Source organism: Geotrypetes seraphini, chromosome 9 (assembly GCF_902459505.1).
Source record: "Geotrypetes seraphini chromosome 9, aGeoSer1.1, whole genome shotgun sequence".
In the NCBI taxonomy this organism is placed as follows: domain Eukaryota; kingdom Metazoa; phylum Chordata; class Amphibia; order Gymnophiona; family Dermophiidae; genus Geotrypetes; species Geotrypetes seraphini.
In genome coordinates this window covers 173,727,312-173,742,379 of record NC_047092.1, presented here as the reverse complement: position 1 = coordinate 173,742,379, position 15,068 = coordinate 173,727,312, and the positions used below count along the sequence as shown (strand labels likewise).

At 43.5% G+C, this 15,068-nt stretch overlaps 1 protein-coding gene across 3 annotated transcripts in view; it reads right to left on the bottom strand.

Moving 5' to 3' along the window:
- NAALADL2 (N-acetylated alpha-linked acidic dipeptidase like 2) overlaps positions 1 to 15,068 on the bottom strand; it is a 533,196-nt gene that overhangs the window by 392,015 nt on the left and 126,113 nt on the right. For all 3 annotated transcript variants that reach the window (XM_033959140.1, XM_033959141.1, XM_033959142.1), the window contains exon 2: positions 10,690 to 11,212. In XM_033959140.1, the coding sequence (XP_033815031.1) occupies positions 10,690 to 11,212 (523 nt within the window). The remainder of the gene's footprint in view (positions 1 to 10,689; positions 11,213 to 15,068) is intronic.

Below are 15,068 nucleotides of genomic sequence, written 5' to 3'. Positions count from 1 at the left end.
TGGATTCTCAAGAGAGGGAGAGAAGCTTAATAGATGGATTCTCGAGGGAGGGAGGGAAGCTTAATAGATGGATTTTCAAGGGAGGGAGGGAAGCTTAATAGATGGATTGAATAGATGGATTCTCGAGGGAGGGAGGGAAGCTTAATAGATGGATTCTCGAGGGAGGGAGGGTTCTTGAGTGGGCAGACTTTTTGGGTCGTCGGCCCTTTTCTGCCATCATGCTTTATGTTTCTTTATTTATTTTTAGCATTTATATACCAATTATAGCCTAAGTGGTTTACATTCAGGTACTCAAGCATTTGTCCCTGTCTGTCCTGGTGAGCTCTCAACCTATCTAATATACCTGGTGCAATGGGGGGGGGGGGATTAAGGCCCATATTCTGTATCCGGCGCCTAATGTTAGGCACCTATTTCAGAGGCGCCCATCTAGATAAGCGCTTATGTAAATTGATTAACAAGCTCAATTAAGCTTTTTAATCAGCAATAATTGAAACCTAGGCGCCTATCATGAAAGAGCGATTCTGTAACAAGGGGCCTCTAAAAATTTAGGCGGCCTTCAAAAAAATAGGCGCTATGCACGTTAGGCCTGGGCGTGGCAACGTGTTAGGTGCCTTGTTGCAGAATCACTGCTCTTAAGCGTGCTTAAGCGTTCGCATGGGCGCCTAACTTTTAGTTGTGCCTAGAGCTGGCCTATTTATTGGGCGATTCCAAAATAGGTACCGCTCAGGGCGATTCACTAAACAGCACCCAATTTTACTTGAATCGCACTGAAAAGAGCCTAATTCAGCGTCTTACTTTTGGACGCTTCTTATAGAATTTGCCCAGGGTCACAAGGAGCAGCGTGGATTTGAACCCATAACCTCAGGGTGCTGAGGCTGTAGCTTTAACCACTGCACCACTCTAGAAATCAAAATGTAGTAAAAGTGAGCCAAGTATAGGACAATCAAGCCATTGTGACATCACTGAGGAGGTTGGCTCTTATTGGTGGAAGGAGGCATTATGATGTCACAATACCAGCTCTGGTTATCAGAGGCTGAAGCTTTTCACACTATTTATTTATTCAATCTTCTATACTGTTCTCCCAGGAGAACTCAGAATGCTTTACATGAATTTTTTTTCAGGTACTAAAGCATTTTTTCCTGTCTGTCCCCATGGGCTCATGATCTATCTAATATGCCTGGGGTAATAAGGGGATTAAGTGACTTGCCTAGGCTCACAAGGAGCGACATGGGATTTGAACCCACAACCTCAGGGTGCTGAGGCTGTAGCTCTAACCACTGCACCACACAATCCCCTTTGAATTCCCTCCTAAATAAAGCTGCATTGTTTTACGTTTCATGACTTTGTAAATGACCTCTAGTACGATATGAGCAAGCCTAACAGAATTTATATAATTCAAATATGCATAATGTTTTCAAATAGTAAAAGCTCGGATTCACCAATCACCCTGATACCTTACAACTAAAACAAACAAAGCTTTAATAGACAGTAACAGGATACTTGAATAATATTTTGCCTTCCAATAATAAGCAAAATAAATGTAATTAGAAAAAAATGTTATTAGTGAAAGTAAAATCCCTATGTGATGTTAAATTAATTTTAGTAATGCTCTGAATAGAATGTATTTGTTTAATTGGCAAAACAAATGTGGTTATCTAAAATGTATCAAAACTGAAATTACAGATTACAGAAAATAATAATACATTCTGAAATGCAATACACTGAATAGTCACTAAAGTTATTACTGTACAGTACAAGCCTAATGAATATTTTAAATGAAAACATAAGAGAATATGTATAAAATCTCCCTTGACATAAGGCTGGTCCAATCATTCTTTAGAAAAATGTTGACTTTAAAATGTCTTTTAAAAACATTTTTCTTAGCTGCTTTCTTCAGAGAAACCGAAATTATTAGGTTATCGTGTATTGTGTGTGTGACATCCCTACTAGAGAATGACATGGGGGACAAATTTTTCCCCCTCCCTGTGGGAACTCATTTTCCAGTCCCATCCCCATGAGTTCTTTTCCTGTCCCTGCCCCATTCCTACAAGCTCCGTCCTCATCTGCACAAGCCTCAAACCCTTTAAAATCATAAGGAGCAACATTCTAGAGCTCAGATTGTGATGTCATAATGCCTCATTCCACCAATGCCTAAGCTCCGTCCTCATCTGCACAAGCTACAAGTAGCAACACTCTAGAGCTCAGATTGTGATGTCATAATGCCTCATTCCACCAATGCCTAAGCTCCGTCCTCATCTGCACAAGCCTCAAACCCTTTAAAATCATAAGGAGCAACATTCTAGAGCTCAGATTGTGATGTCATAATGCCTCATTCCACCAATGCCTAAGCTCCGTCCTCATCTGCACAAGCTACAAGTAGCAACACTCTAGAGCTCAGATTGTGATGTCATAATGCCTCATTCCACCAATGCCTAAGCTCCGTCCTCATCTGCACAAGCCTCAAATGCTTTATAATCTTAAGTGTTTAAAGCTTGTACAGGAATGAGGCAGGGATAGGGACAGTGACAAAACTCGCGGGGACTGGTTGGGGAAATTGAGTTCCTGTGGGGACGGGGACAAATTTGTCCCCGTGTCATTCTCTATTTCCAACCCCTCCACTATGTATCTCTTTTAATCACTTCTAAATCATTAGTGGGCAAGACCTGTAAAAAATTAACATCTTCTACTTAGGAGGCGCTAACTGGCAGATTGTAAAAATGATGCCTAAAGTTAGGCACCTAGATTACATGCCTAGCCAATCTAGATGCCTAACTCACCCCCCCCCCCCCCTTTACAAAACTGTTTTTAGTGCAGGCTGGCTGTTATGCCTATGGCCAGGGGGTAACTGAAACTCAGCATACTACGTGACATGTCTCCTCAAGTCTGCTTATCTGACCTTCTGACCTCAGTGACATGGGTGTTGCCAAAACAGAGAACAAAAGGACAGTAAAACCAGATGGAAAGCTGGTTTCTGCAACAAGTCTGCTTATCTGCTATCCTGACCTCCGTGACCTGGGTGCTTCCAAAACAACAACAAAAGGACAGTAAAACCAGATGGAAAGCTGGTTTCTGCAACAAGTCTGCTTATCTGCTATCCTGACCTCCGTGACCTGGGTGCTGCCAAAACAAAGTACAAAAGACCAGGACCGGGTGTGCCTGAATTGTAGTGAAGGACGCTGGTTACTGCAGGATCAGCTGTATAACTATGAACTCAGCAGTTTTCACCCTATATAAGAACGGGACTCTGCCCCTAACATTAGAATCCAAGACGTTGCAATCATGGGACAGTCCTTTGGTCCACCCACCTATCAATTGCAGGGATTCCCAATTGTGAAGGATGGTAGTTGCCTGGGATCACAGTGAAGCTATTTTATTCTTATATTCATATATATATATATATATATATATATATATATATATATATATATATATATATATATATATATATATATATTAAAGGGTTATTGTCTATGCTTTTATATTGTCTGTGTGCTTTTCTGAGTGTCACTGATCATCCCATTTGACAGAAATAAGTGGCGGAACACTGGCACACTGAATATTCTGCGCTGCTCCTGACGCTCATAAAATCTCTGAGTGTCGGGAGCAGTGCAGAGCATTCAGTGCGCCGGACTGCGCTAAATAACGCTATCTCAGTTTTGTAAAAGGTGGGGTGGGTGGGTTTAATTATTTTAAAAGCTTAATCAGTGTTGATAGCAAGCAATTAGTACCTCATAATTGGCTTACATTAATATTAATTGGATGATAGGTGCCATTTATACAATATGGGCCTAAGGGCTCAAACGCCAAGCTAATCTGTTAGCGCATGGTAATTTTGCTGTGCCGAACGCGCCTACTCTTCACCCCCAGCACTACAAAATAAAATCTACTTTGAGTGCATGGGTAGTGCCAATGCCAAAATTATCACGTGAGGCATGAGTGTGCTCTGTGCAAAGTCATTTTAAGTTGTAGTAAAACATGTCTTAAGTGCTTACTACCGCTTGGTATAAGAACTCTTTAGAAATTTTTCTTCAAGATAAACCTAAATTAGACATGTAGAGGGGTATAATCGAAAGGGACGTCTAAGTCCGTTTAAGTTCAACTCACAAGTCGTTCAAAGTCGTCCAAAGCTTAAGACACATTTTCGAAAAATACGTCCAACTTTTTTTTCCATTTCGAAAATCGTCTAATTATACGTCCTGCCGATCTGATCGTCCAAGTCGCTAAATTGTCCCTCTTTATACCACATCGTCCAAGTCCAAATCGCCTAGAACAAGCCCTGTTGTACATGGGAGGGGTCTGCAAAGTGATGGACCGAACACCCAGACATGCCACCTAAACAGTGGGGTACCTTACAGGGCATTGCTGTGAACTTCACAAAAAGGGTGCCATGTCTTCATCTCACTACAGCTCCCTTATAGATAATAGTGAGTCCCCCAAACCACCTCTAAAATCCCCTAGACCCACCTATCTACCACCCCAATAGCCCTTATGGCTGCAGGAGCCACTTATATGCCAGTACAAAAGGGTTTTGGGGATGTATAGGAGAGTGCACATGTTTAAGTATCAATGCAGTGATTACAGGGGCTTATGGGTATGGGGGTCCTTCTCTCCACGGGTCCCTAACCCACCCCCAAGACGACTTAAGCTGCCTCTGTGCTGGACGACTAAGCTTTCCTATGCCAGGCTGCCAGGTGATGATGGTCTGGAGGCTTAATTTTAAAGGTGGGAATAATATTTTTATGGGGTTGTGGGGGTCAGGGATCACTGGGGTAGTGTGTGGAGGTCTGTTTTATGTGTTTGCAGTGTTTATCTGGTGACTTTAGGTGGGTTTTTGTGACTTAGACCATGTTTTACAACGTCCAAGTTCCGTCGATCGCGGCCTGTATAACTTTGGGTTATACATGCTGTTGACTAAGTCTAAGCCGGCCCACGTCCCGCCCGACTCCCACCCTCGACACTCCTCCCGAAATGCCCCGTTTAGCTTTGGTCGTTCAGCGGCACTATGAAGGCCAAGGTCGTTCAGAAATACGTCCAAAACCCGTTTTTGGTATCGGCACTTGGATGTATTTGGGAAATGTTCATCCAAGTGCCGACTTAGGCCGGTTTTTGGACGTATTTCTCTTTCGATTACGAGCCCCATTGCCTGTAACTAACGCAGAGGTTGAGATTGAGTGAAAATAGAAGTTTTGTTTCTTGCCTGACTTGAAGATTGTGAAATATTGCTTTTCTTTTCTATTCCTTTTGGGCTCCTTTTACTATGCTGCGATAGCGTTTTTAGCGCGCGCAGAAATGCCGCACGCGCTAGACGCTAACGCCAGCATTGAGCTAAAAACGCTAGGGCACCTTAGTAAAAGGAGCCGTTAATTTCTTGGTGACTCCTTCAGGATAATCAGCCCCCATATAACGTGGGCTTGATAAAAAAAATTTTAGTTTGAAGCATTTTCTTTGCTTGAAGTTGTTATATCATGTAACAAATAAATAAATTTATAACTTTTTTTAAAAAAAGAACTCTACATAATGCAAAATTAATTGTGTAATTTTTTTTTTAAATTGCTCCACTGATTTACTTGAAAATGAATATCAGTGTGAGCAACAATGAAGAGAATTTGCCTCCTTGGGAAAAAAAAAATCAAGTGAAATGTACTTAAAACATCAAATATAAATAATATGTGACTGCTTATTTTCAGGCCCCATCATTTTAATGATTATTAATGCTTATAATAGAGACATACATTCCATGAAAGAAATGTAATATATTTGGTGATAACATTATGCATTGTGATGCCAGTTAAATTAAATATTTATAAAATGGGAAATGCAAATGTCATAAAAATGAAATTACAATTGACAGAAGTCAGAGCCCCAGGCTTAGACAAGGAACCAGTGCACCAATGACCCGGCCCAACCCATAATTCACACACAATAGATTAAACATGTTTTGGCGATGGAAATGAATAAGATTGCAGTTTTATTAAATACACTAGTATTTTAGCCCGTTACATTAACGGGTGCTAGAGTAGACATCTATTTTGGGGTTGTTGTTTTTTCTTTGTCTCTTTCTCCTTGGATGATGTCTGTCTGTCATTCTTTCTGTCTGTGTCTCTCCCTGGCCCCCTGTCTATCTTTCTTTCTGTCTCTGTATTTCTCTGTTGTGCCATGCCTGCCTGTCTCTCAGTGGCCCCCTTCCTATGTCCATACTGTCCCATCCTATGTCCTTAGTAGCCCAGTTCTTCCTTCCCATGTCCTTAGTGCCCCCAGTTCTTCCTTCCCATGTCCTTAGTGATCCCAGTGCATCCGTCCTGTGTCCTTAGTGCCCTCAGTGCCTCCTTCCTATGTCCCCCTCACTGCCTTCCAGACTTTGACTCAACCCCACCCCCGAAGCCAGCCTGCCTGCCTCCCTCCCATCCCCCCGTGTAGTAGACCCAATGAGCAGCATCTTTAAATTTGTACCCCCCCTTCCATCCCCCCTGTGTAGTAGAACCGGTGATCAGCCTGTTTCCATCTTCCCCCGCCTCCGCCACCGTGCATCCGACCCCATAGACCCTCCCATCCGCCCCTCCCACAGCTAGATGACCTCGACGTTTCGTTTCCGGCTCCGGGTAGGTTTGTTGGCTGCGCCTCTGGCCGGGTTGTGGGGGAGGGAAGGAGGCGGCCGACATCCGACTCGGGCTGCCGCGCCGCAGGAGAAGCATTGTCCAACTTAAAACCCGGAAGGGTTACCTTAAAATGTTTTCCGGGTTTGATTGCCACGGTCGACATCTGCCTGGGAGGGGGAGGAAGAGAGAGAGCGGAGAGGCGGCGACCGCTGCGTCTTTCAACAGGGAGCAGGACAGACCGTAAGGCGAGCATGCGCACTTCCTATGTGTCGCTACAGCTCACGGAAAACCGGCGCTCTTGTGTATATAAAGTTAAGCTTTAGTTTAGCCTTGATAACTAATAGTGAAAGTCAACTAATATGAATGAAGGAGAGCACGGTCTCTGTTTATATGTCAGCCTGCCCGCCAGGACTTCTCGCACATTCTTAGCTAAGTTTGTGTGAACCGTCCCAGCATAGATGGCTGAAGGCACACCGCTGACTTCTACGTTAAGGAAGCAGCACAAAAAGGCGGTGAATATCTTGTGTGCTAAATTTATTTGACTCAGCATTCCACCAGCAAAGGACAGGTTGCTCACCCTCTCCAAAGTAGGGAGAACGAGAGGGGACAGATTCCGTACAAATGTAAGGAAGTTCTTCTTCACCCAGAGAGTGGTAGAAAACTGGAACGCTCTTCCGGAGTCTGTTATAGGGGAAAACACCCTCCAGGGACTCAAGACAAAGTTAGACAAGTTCCTGCTGAACCGGAACGTACGCAGGTAGGGCTAGTCTCAGTTAGGGCACAGGTCTTTGACCAGAGGGTTGCCGCGTGAGCGGACTGCTGGGCACAATGGACCACTGATCTGACCCAGCAGCGGCAGTTCTTATGCTCTTATGTTTAGTGTATATGCTTGGGGGGAGGAATGATTCGCTACCTCCAGTCTACCCCATAAGTGCCCCCAAATTGGAGGGCTGGCTACACCCCCAGGTCCCACATCATTTATCTCTCGCTCCCTTTCCTTGCTCCCCACCCCCACCCCCCAGCAATTTGCTAATTTCTCACGTCTCTACCCCCTCAAAAGGTCTGGCAGTGGTAGAGAGAAGGCTTTGCAACTGGTAAGGAAGCTCACTGATTGAGGGCAAGCTTAAAGGACTCCAGGGAAGGGGGCAGGAGGGAAGTGAGTGAGAGATGCTGAACCAAGTGGGAAGGGGCAAGGAGGAGGAGGAGGAGGGAAGTGAGAATGCCTTACCAGAAAGGCAAAAAGCCAATGCTGGAGGGAAGGGCGTTTTGACGTTTGAGCTGGAAAAAGTAGAACAGATGCATGTATGACAGGGCATGGCTGTAGAGTGGTCTCTTCATGGGAAAGGGTCTGAGACTAGGGGCGGGAAGTCACTATAAATTCAGCACCATCCCCTTTAAGAAATCTCCCTAGGATTATCTGGGCTATGCATGGTTTCAATCATATTTACAAAATAGATCATTTAGAGGTGAGGTATCCTGTGAGGTGAAAATCTCATATGGAGTACCCCAAGGGTCAGCACTTTCTGCTCTACTTTTCAATATATATATATATATGGCTTCTATTACACAGATTTTTGAACAAATGAAAGAGTATTATTGATTATATGTTGACAAAATGCTGCCATCTGACTCCTAAAGAATCTTCACATATGAGACCCGATTACCCCAGTGCTGCCCACTGGCTACTGATCAACAAACGATGTATATTCAAAAGCCTAGTAAGGGCCTCCAAACTTCCGCCCTATGCCCCAGATTGACCGCTTCGCTCGCAAGAAGAAAACCAATTACACACGCCCTCAGGACATGTCTTCTATCTTGAGACTGCCCAGAAAACATAAGAACATAAGAATTGCCGCTGTTGGGTCCATCGTACCCAGAAGTCCACTCACGTGGTGGCCCTCTGGTCAAAGACCAGTGCCCTAACTGAGACTAGCCCTACCTGTGCATGTTCTTGTTCAGCAGGAACTTCTCTAACTTTGTCTTGAATCCCTGGAGGGTGTTTTCCCCTATGATAGCCTCCGGGAGAGCGTTCCAGTTTTCCACCACTCTCTGGGTGAAGAAGAACTTTGTACGGAATCTATCCCCTTTCAACTTTAGAGAGTTCCCTCTCGTTCGCCCTACCTTGGAGAGGGTGAACAACCTGTCCTTATCTACTAAGTCTATGCCCTTCAGTACCTTCAATGGTTCGATCATGTCCCCTCTCAATCTCCTCTGTTCGAGGGAGAAAAAGCCCAGTTTCTCTTCTCTTTCACTGTGCGGCAACTCCTCCAGTCCCTTAACCATCTTAGTTGCTCTTTTCTGGACCCTTTCGAGTAGTACCATGTCCTTCTTCATGTGCAGCGACCAGTGCTGGATGCAGTACTCCAGGTGAGGGCGCACCATGGTCCGGTACAGCGGCATGATAACCCTCTCCGCACTACCTACCGTTCTTCTGGAACAAACCACCTACCCACATAAGATCATTAGGTTTACTGAACTTCAGGAAGGTAATAAAATCTCACCTCTTCCCTTGACCCGCCATGAGAGGGCACCAACCCAAATTTCTAACCATGCCATGTTTTGTCATACTATCACCATTTCTCTCTTACTTTGCTACAGTATATGTCGTATCTTCCACACTATATCTGCCAAACTATGTCTACCATGCTACAATTTCTCAGGCTATGTCTGCTACACAATGTTTGTCATTCCATGTCTATAGTGCTAGGTTCTATCATGCTACGTGTCATGGCTGTCGTGTGAAAAAACCCCAGTGCATTCTAGCCTGTATTATGCGGGAGTGATGAAAAGTTCTCAGCCCAACCAACCAACTTCCTAAATTATGAGCGTCAATTTGCCACTATAGCAGAAAAGAGGATTAGCTTATTTCATTAAGTGCCAATTTACAGAAACAAAATTCTATGATTTTGACATTGTTTCAGATCATTGATTGAACCATATCCACGTCATTCTCTTCTTGGGCTGAGAACTTTTCAGCACCCCCTCATAGCAACATTCCAGAGCTGAGATTGTGATGTCATAATGCCTCATTCCACCAGTAAGAGCCAGACTCGTGATGTCACAACGGCTCGATTGTCCTATACCTGGCTCACTTTTATTGCATATGAGGGGGGTGCTGAAAAGTTCTCAGCCCACCCAATCAACTTCCTACATTCTGAAAAGAGTGTTATCTTATTTCGTAAAGTGCCAAATTCTATGTTTTTGACATTGTTTCATATCATTGATTGAACCATATCCACGTCATTCTCTTCTTGGGCTGAGAACTTTTCAGCACCCTTTTGTACAGCTTCAGATTTTCACACAGACATCTGAGCCCAGGATAGCAGAGCAGAGGGGCGCTCTAGGGGGTACTGCAGTGAACGTCACATTTCAAAGTCCCAGGTCAGATGTCACTACAACTTGCTTATATTGTATGGTGAGCCCAGTTCAAAACCTATAGTATCTACATAAAGATGACACCTGCAGACATAAGGACTATTGTTGTGGTTTACAGATGGGTACAGTAAGTTTTGGGTGGGTTTTGGAGGGCTCACCATACAATATAAACAGTTTACAGTGACTTGTTTACCTGGGACTTTGAAATGTGACATTCACTGCAGTACCCCCTAGACTGCCTCTCTGTTGTTTTCAGCTCTCTGTGAACAGTTTGCTAAGAATGCTGGCTGCTTTGATGCTAAAAAGCTTTCTTTTCTGCATTTTTCATGTGGATGTCTTTATATTTGAGAATGGCCAAAAAAGACAGATGTACTAAGGGCCTCCCCAAAATAAAAGATATACTGTACATCTTGCTGTTTTGAAAATGGACATTTTCTTTACTGGATTCCTGGACGTCTTTCCCAAAGCGTCCAAACTCAGACTTAAACGTCCTATCGAAAAAGATCCTCCACGTCTAAGTTATGAGCTGAAGGCAATCCCTTGATCTATTGACTGAGACTGAAGACCTCTTTAATATGCAGGAATGGGAGGATAAAGGCAAAAGGGATAAACATCCAGCCACCTGACCCCACTAAAGACACAATTGCATTGCAATCAGTGACAAAGGAGGAGGAATATTAAATCCCCTGTTAGAAAACGTTTGAAAATGCATACATACCTGAATATCTTTTTAATTTCCTCTTCTTTTATACTTTGTAGAATAGTCTGGTCACTATGAATGTCATGTGGAACAAGAGGAGGTTCTAAAGTTGTCTGATTAGCTGGAAGGTAAGTATGGTCATCTTTCTTTGCATAATAGCCTATCAAAAGTCCAGTAATAAATAAAAATATAGCAGAGAAACTTATTTTACATATCTGACAAAAGCTTAAGTTATTCTTCTTTGGTACAGGCCTTGAACAGTGTAAAAGGTAGTCTGGGTCATCTTGAAGACGCTGGAATCTCCCTTTGGGTGAAACTGATGGTTCAAATGATCTGAAGCTCAAGTCTGTATTTTCTGACTTTCCAAAGGGTTGATGAAATGAATTATCTGACTGGAAATGATCAGATCCGAGATCTTCCAACTCAGTTTCCATGTCCCACTCTTCCAGTGCTGTTGAATGCAGTTCACTGCCGTCTAAATACTCTGTATGTGCAGTCATTCTGCGGTCCAAATGTACTTTTGGATGGGCTGTGTTTGACCCTGTTCAAGAGAACCAACAAATTAGATGGATAGATACTTGTATTAATATATGAAAACATTTAGCAGGTAGTAGTGAACAAGTTCATCATTGCTGCTAGCTTTATGCCCAGGTAGTCAATGCTGGACCATGCCCAGGAATTGGCACTGAGGCCCTAATTCCAGTAACGATACTCTAAGTTAGGCACTACTGCCGCCTCACTTAATTGCTTTAATTGGTGATAAATGGCGTGGTAATTGACCGCATTGTTTAAAACCATACTTAGAAAATGAAAAACTGATTTAAAAAATGGATGCGCCTAAGGGAACCTCCAAAATGGCCACCATTCTGCCATCTACAGAGGCGCTTGACGACGCCTGTCACTTTAGGCGTGGCTAACACCATACGTGGCATTAGGCATCGTACAACGCCTTCAAAGCTTCAATTCTTGTGAAAGGTAAGCACTGGAAATTTAGACCTTTCAAATCCCGGCCTACATTTCCATCACCTAGCGTTTATGAAGCCACAATTCTAGAAACGGCACGTTGCATGATGGGCATGCAATTGGTGGCCATTTTTTAGGCAGCTGCCGACAACGGCGCCTTTTATAGAATCTAGAACCCGAATGTCCAAGTATTTGCAGATAGCCAGCACTTATGTGGTTAATGGTCAATATTCAGCACTTAACTGGATGTGTTCATTCGGACAACAGGACTGAGTTTAATGTGGTCCAATTTGATTGGTTAACCTGTCTGGTTAAATGCCGAATATTGACATTTAACCAGCTAAGTGCTAACTCCATCCCTGGATCACCCACAACATAGCCAGTTTTGGATTAGGAGGTTAGATACCTGGATAGCCTGCATAAGCGATTTAACTGGACTGGACCTCTCCTTCATAGCTAATTCATTTTGAACATTGACCCCCAATCTTTCATAGTCCATCAATGTCCCTACCTCGGAAGAAAATCTAGAAAAATGTTCCTTTTGCCTAAAGTGTAGACAGATATTTTTTGGCATTCTTACCTACTTCATGTTAACAGGTAAGGGACATGCCCATTGTCTTATCTACCTTCTTTTCTAAGATTTGCATGGTATCATTGAGTGAACATTTATTCAGCAGGGGAAAGTTGGGGGGGGGGGATGACGACACATTGAGGAAGACAACATATTTCATAGTCAAGAGCATGGGTAGAGCTTACAAAATATGCAAACCCATTATACAGAAATATTGAGAGGGATTGGGACTTCCATACCACCTTTTTAGTAGTTAGACAACCAAACTCAAATCGGTTTACATACAGGTACTTCAAGCATTTTTTTCTATCTGTCCTGATGAGCTCACAGTCCTGGGGCAGTGGAGGATTAAGTGACTTGCCCAGGGTCACAAGTAACAGCGTGGGGTTTGAACCCACAACCTCAGGGTGCTGAGGCTGTAGCTCTAACCACTATGCCACCCTCTCCTCCAATACGATATCAGAAGTGAGTCAAGTATAGAACAACGAAGCCATTGTGACATCACTGATGAGGTTGGCTCTTATTGACAGAATGAGGCATTATGACATCAGGGAAAGGGATTGGGACTTGTATACCGCCTTTCTATTTGCTTTAGGATAAAGTAGCTGCGTTGATAGCTATTTATAAATAGAAAATGGAAAATCAGGTGATGTATTCATTGGACTAATTTTAATACACTTTTGACTAATTCAGAGACCAAAATCCCCTTTCTCAGGTCAGGACAGGATACCGTAACAGCAGTATATTTTACTGACCTGAGAAAAGAGGTTCTGGCCTCCGAAAGCGAATTGAAAAATGTATTAGTCCAATAAAATGGTATCACATTGGCCCTCCTGTACTAAGGTGCGCTAACTGATTAGCGCGTGCTAATTGATTTAATAATAACAGTTTATATACCGCAATACCGTTAAGTTCTATGCGGTTTAAGAACATAAGAACATAAGCAGTGCCTCCGCCGGGTCAGACCATAGGTCCATCCTGCCCAGCAGTCCGCTCCCGCGGCGGCCCAAACAGTTCACGACCTGTCTAAATCACCAGAAGGGGCCCCCATGCCTCCTTGGTTTCCTAATTGAGTCCTATCTTCCTATCAAAGTCCTAGCCCTCCGGTCTTGCACCTGCACGACCTGGTTGGGTTACACCATTTATTTTCTGGTTAGCTTTCTCAGTATCCCACGATCCCTTTATCCCTCAGGAATCCATAGATTTACAATAGATTAAGCGAGGTACAAATTGATTGAATTTAAGAGGGGGGAAAGAGGAGAGTTAATAGGACCGGAAATGCGTTGTTGAGGAGAAAGAGATTAATAGGACAGAGGAATCACTATGGAGGAGAAAGAAGATGAGGGGGTCAGTTGTCTAGATACTTTAGGAACAGGTGAGTTTTTAGACGTTTTCTGAATTCCTCATAAGTAGTGGGCGAAAGCAGTTGATCTAGGTCTTTACCCCACAGTGCTGCTTGATGTGAAAGAAGGTGTTCATGGTGTTTTTTCAGTTTACAACCTCTAACTGGGGGGGGGAAACGAAGTAGGAATGAGAGCTTCTCTTGTGTCTGTTGGCAGAGAAGGAGAAAAGGTCAATTATGTATTTAGGGGCAAGTCCGTTTAGCGCTTTAAAGCAGAAGCAGGCGAATTTAAACCTTATGCGTGCTTCCATCGGTAGCCAATGCAACTGCCGGTAGTAGGGTGATGTATGATCGAATTTCTTTAGTCCGAAGATTAATCTGACCGCTGCATTTTGCATTAGTTGTACACGTCGCATATTTTTTTTTAGGAAATAGCTAAGTAGGCGATGTTACAGTAGTCGAGTTGACTTAGTACGAGGGATTGGACCAGGGTTCTGAATGCCGACATATTGAAATAAGCTTTAATGGATCTGAGTTTCCAGAGAGTGAAGAAACCCTTTCTGATTAAGGAGTCTACCTGGTCTTTCATGGTTAGGCATTGATTTAGCGTGTGGTAAACACTAACGTGTACATGTTAGTCTATGGTCGCGTTGGCGTTTAGCGTGCGCTAATCGGTTAGTGCCCTTTAGTAAAAGAGGGGGGTTTATTTCCCATTTTTGTTTTTATTCCCCTCTCCTTTTTGGCTCCCTTTTATGAAGCTGCATTAGGCTTTTTCATCGCCAGCCATGGCAATATTAGCGCCGACGCTCATAGGAACTCTTTGAGCGCTGGAGCTATAACCGCCGTGGCCTGCAATAAAACCCCTAACACAGCTTCATAAAAATGTGTGTGTGTGTGTTGAGGGGGGGGGGTGTTATTTGTTAATTTGTAAAGCAATGATTGTTATTTTGTTGTTGTGTTTTCCAAATTTACATCTGCTAACTTTATGTTTTGTTCAACATTAAGGAATACTTCCAATCAATCACAGCTCAATTTTGTAGCTAATTGCTTTATTCAAGTTTCAAGTTTTATTTTGATTTGATGAATTGCTTATTCAAATTTACTAAGCGAGTTACAATAAAAAAGGTATAAATTTAAAAATGATGGGTTGACCGACAGACTTACAAACTGGTGACGGGATAATCGCACATCACACGCCAGTGCACAGACAATCCAGCGCAAGACAGAAGCGAGCGGGGGAAAAAAATAATTTTTAAAGAGCTCCGACTGGGGGTTTGGGGTGGCAACCCCCCCACTTTATTGGTTAGTGTTCGCGCTGCCGTTGCGGGGGGGGGGGGTGGGGGGTGAAACCCCCCACATTATAGAGAAAATGGAACTTTTCCCAAAACAAATCAGAAAAAGTTCAATTTTCGCTCTAATGGAGGTTTCCAACCCCCCCGAACCCTCCTCCAACAGCAGCGTGAACACTAACCAATAAAGTGGGGGGGTTGCCACCCCAAACCCCCCCCCCATCGAAGCTCT